General features: G+C 38.7%; 1 protein-coding gene across 28 annotated transcripts in view; it reads left to right on the top strand.

Moving 5' to 3' along the window:
- Ncor1 (nuclear receptor corepressor 1) overlaps positions 1 to 3,923 on the top strand; it is a 142,434-nt gene that overhangs the window by 19,899 nt on the left and 118,612 nt on the right. For all 28 annotated transcript variants that reach the window (XM_029483963.1, XM_021177219.2, XM_029483964.1 and 25 more), the window contains one exon: positions 1,492 to 1,669. In XM_029483963.1, coding sequence (XP_029339823.1) covers positions 1,562 to 1,669 — 108 coding nt within the window. In that variant the 5' untranslated portion in view covers positions 1,492 to 1,561. The remainder of the gene's footprint in view (positions 1 to 1,491; positions 1,670 to 3,923) is intronic.

Here is a 3,923-nt window from a genome sequence, read left to right as displayed (position 1 = left end):
GACAGACAGACAGACAGTTATGCCCTTTTTGTACCAGAAAACCTGTGAGTGTTTAAGAAGATAGCTGTTAGCTGGGCGCACACCTTTACTTCCAGCACTTGGGAGGCAGAGGCAGGCGAATTTCTGAGTTCAAGGCCAGTCTGGTCTACAGAATGAGTTTCAGGACAGCCAGGGCTACACAGAGAAACCCTGTCTCAAAAACAAACAAACAAAAAACTTGAAGTCTAATATTTTTAAAATGTAGGAATGAAGAAAATCTTTAAAAAGTTATAACAGGCATTCCAGAACACATAAAGATGTCACATAAAGATGGATGTAATTATTTATGTGTATGTATATGAGAAAGGGCTCTCAACTTTCAGACAACCTACCAAACCCACTTGGTCACTGTTCTCTCCTGGTCTCAATTCTGTACTGCCCTCTCTCTGTCTCCTCAGTCTCCTTGACTTTGGTAGGTTTGCTTTGTGTAATTCCATCATGCATACTGGAGCTGTTTAAGAAACTAGGACATGGGACATCCTAGCTGAGACTGGCTTTCTAAGATCACCCTGCTCATCCTGCTCACCTGTTTACTATGTTACATACATGCTTTATTATAAATATAATACTATTTTTCACTCTCCGGTGATTGCTCTTTATTGTCTTGTGTCCCCTCACAGTAAGGAGGCATGCTTTGGTTATTCTGTGCCAGCTGTTAGAACAGTGTAGGTATATAGAAGTGTGTAGGAAACAAGGTGTTTTACCTTTTCTCTTAAATATTTATTATGGAGACATTAAAATGTAGAATGTTAAAATAGAAATAGTATACACAAATCACATATAAGAGTGTGAATGTATTTAATGCTATTGTATAGTTTCATATGTTTTACATGGTTAGGAAACAATACCCTCTACTACATACCATTGTCATTGTATCATCAGTTGATAGACATGGCATTTGGGTTGTTACCAAGATTTTAGTAAAAATCTACTTAGCCTGAATTCATTAAAGGAGGGCTTTTAAATAAGGAAAAGGAAAGGCCAGTGCTGTGCATGGGCACTGCCCCTGGAAAGAAAAGGCAAAAGTCAGAGCTGTTCCTGCACTGTCTTAGGGGCTACAGTGTCTTCTGTGTATCTACCATAGTCTGTGTAGAGGAACAGATACATTGTTTCAAACTTTATACTTCATTTTTAAGTATATTTGGTGTTTGATCTACATATATATCTGTGTGAGAGAGTCAGATTCACTGGAACTTGAGGTATAGACAGTTGTGAGCTGCTATGTGGTGCTGGGAATTGAACCCCCATCTTCTGCAAGAGCAGTCAATGCTCTTAACTACAGAGCCATATCTCCAGCCTTCCTTACCAAACATTAATAACTTCTTTCAAATAAATATTTGAGGAGCTTTGCCTGGAAATTGTGGTTTTGTTTGTATAGCTGCAGTTATAACTTACTAGAAGGACAGTTCACGTTTTTAGTACTTAAGAATTCTCTTTTTCTGTTCTGTATAGGTTGCTTCCTAGAAACATGGTTGTTTGTTGGACTTGATCTCACAGCCCAGTGAGGACGTCTTTACTGATAATGTCAAGTTCAGGTTACCCTCCCAACCAAGGAGCTTTCAGCACAGAGCAAAGTCGTTATCCTTCACATTCTGTCCAGTATACCTTTCCCAGTACCCGACACCAGCAGGTAAGGCATAATGGCTGTCAAGATGTGTGTGTATTGTGTTTTTACCTTTCCCGTGTATTAGGTTTATTGACTAGTAACAGAATATGTTTGTTACTTTTTTTTTTTTTTTTTTAATGGCAAAAACCATCCATAGCTGGGCATCGTGGAACAGTCCTATAATTCTAGCATTTGAGGATCAGAGGCTGGAAGTTGGGAGTTCAAGGCTCCATTTGGCTGTGTAGTAAATTTGAACCCAGCCAGGGGTAAATGAGACTCCATCTAAAAAATATACATATGTGCATATTTAATATATACATGTCTCCAAATATTGTATGTTAATATAGACACACAGACACAGACACACAGCCATCTATCAATCAATGAGGATCCAAAGTTAGAGAATTAGTTATCTGTCTTCTAACTGTGGTTTTCTGCTACATTTCAGATAGTGAATGTTGCTCTTAATTTTTCTTTTTACATTTACTTATTTTGTGTGTGCAGATGCTCCAGCAGACATGTAGAGGTCTGAGAACTTGCTACCATATAGGTTCCAGGGATTGATCTCAGATTGTCAGGCTTGGCTATAAGTGCCTTCATCTGCTGAGCCATCTCACTAGCTCCATCTCTCTGATTTCAATTGTTGGAATTATTTATAAGTAAGAGTAAGTTGTCTGCAGTTTCTAGGCTAACAACCATATTTGTATTCCATGTTCTGGTTGAATTTGAAGTTGGCTAGATAATTTAGCCTATCCTTAGTTTTAGAATAAATGTCTCTACTTCAGAGATAGATTTGATGGTAGGAACGTGAAAAAATGTCTTTTTCTTTTTTTTTTTTAAGATTTATTTATTATGTATACATTATCCTGTCTATATGTATGCTTGTAGGCCAGAAGAGGGCATCAGATCTCATTATAAATGGTTGTGAGCTACCGTGTGGTTGCTAGGAATTGAACGCAGGACTTCAGGAAGAGCACCCAGTGTTCTTAACCTCTGAACCATCTCTCCAGCCCAAAAAAATTTCTATAAGTAACTTAACCTTTTGAAAAATGAAATCCTAGGTGAAACTGCCAGCTTGATGGACAAAGGCTAGCAATGTAAAAGATGTAAAGAAAAATAGAAAAGGAATGCTGGGTACAGTGGTATCTACCTTGTAACCCTGGACCTCAGCAAATGAAAGCAGGTGTAGTTCAGGTTCAAGGCCACTCTGGACTACATAGACAGATTCTGTCTGAAAAATAAACAAAACAAGAAAGGAAGAACCCTGTCTTAGTTAGGGCTTCTGTTGCTGAGAGAAAACACCATGACCATAAGCAGTTTGTGTTAAGAAAGGTTTTTTGTTGGTTGTCTTTTTGTCTGTTTTGCCTAATTTTTCAAGACAAAGTTTCTCTGTGTAGCTTTGGCTGTCTTAGAGCTCACTCTGTAGACCAGACTCACAGAGATCTATTGCCTCTGCCTATGGGTGCTGTGACTAAAGGTGTGTGCCACCCCTGCCCTGATGAGGTTATCATATCTATTTTATTTGTTTACTATTACTCTGATGTGTTCATGTATGATGCATGTGTGTGAGTGCTAAAGCACATGTACCATGCGTGGCATGAGCATGGAAACTGAGGACAGCATTGAGGAACCCCACCTAGGTTCTGAGGACTGAAATATGGGAGTCAGGATTGCTGGCCCATCTCTCCAGCCCAATATGTCTGATTTGAATCCAAGCTCTTATTGTTCCCTCCATCCACCAATATTTAAAAAGCAGAAAAAGAAGCAAAAAACCCATCACTAGATAAACGCTCTTTTTTGGCCTCTTTGGGCACCAGGCACACATGGCACACAAATATACATGTAAACAGAATACCCGTAAATATTTAAAAAACAAAAAGAAAACCCTTTTAGTTGTGATGGAAGAAACTAAGTTGATTTTTATGGATTTCAGCTTTTTCATTTGTAAATAAACATGGATCTAAAGAGATAACTTATGTTTCTGCTAGCTAATTTGTTTTGAACTTACTGCCGGAATGCTTTTTTTCCTTTTCTTCCTTCCTACCTATCCTTTTTACTTTTAAAAAGAAATAAGATCAAAGTCTAGGTCTAGTTATGTAGCCTCCCCTGGCCTGGAATCCCTATGTAGACCTGGCTGGTCTTGAAGTTAGAGATCTTCCTGCATCTGTATCCTGATTGTTGGGGTTGAGAGTTTGAGCTATCATGCCAAGTTTTGTTTTGTTTTGTTTTGTCCTCTCCTCTCCTCTCCTCTCCTCTCCTCTCCTCTCCTCTCCTCTCC

This window comes from Mus caroli, chromosome 11, assembly GCF_900094665.2.
Source record: "Mus caroli chromosome 11, CAROLI_EIJ_v1.1, whole genome shotgun sequence".
In the NCBI taxonomy this organism is placed as follows: Eukaryota; Metazoa; Chordata; class Mammalia; order Rodentia; family Muridae; genus Mus; species Mus caroli.
Note: the sequence above shows the minus strand (reverse complement) of the source record. Positions and strands in the feature narration are given on the sequence as shown.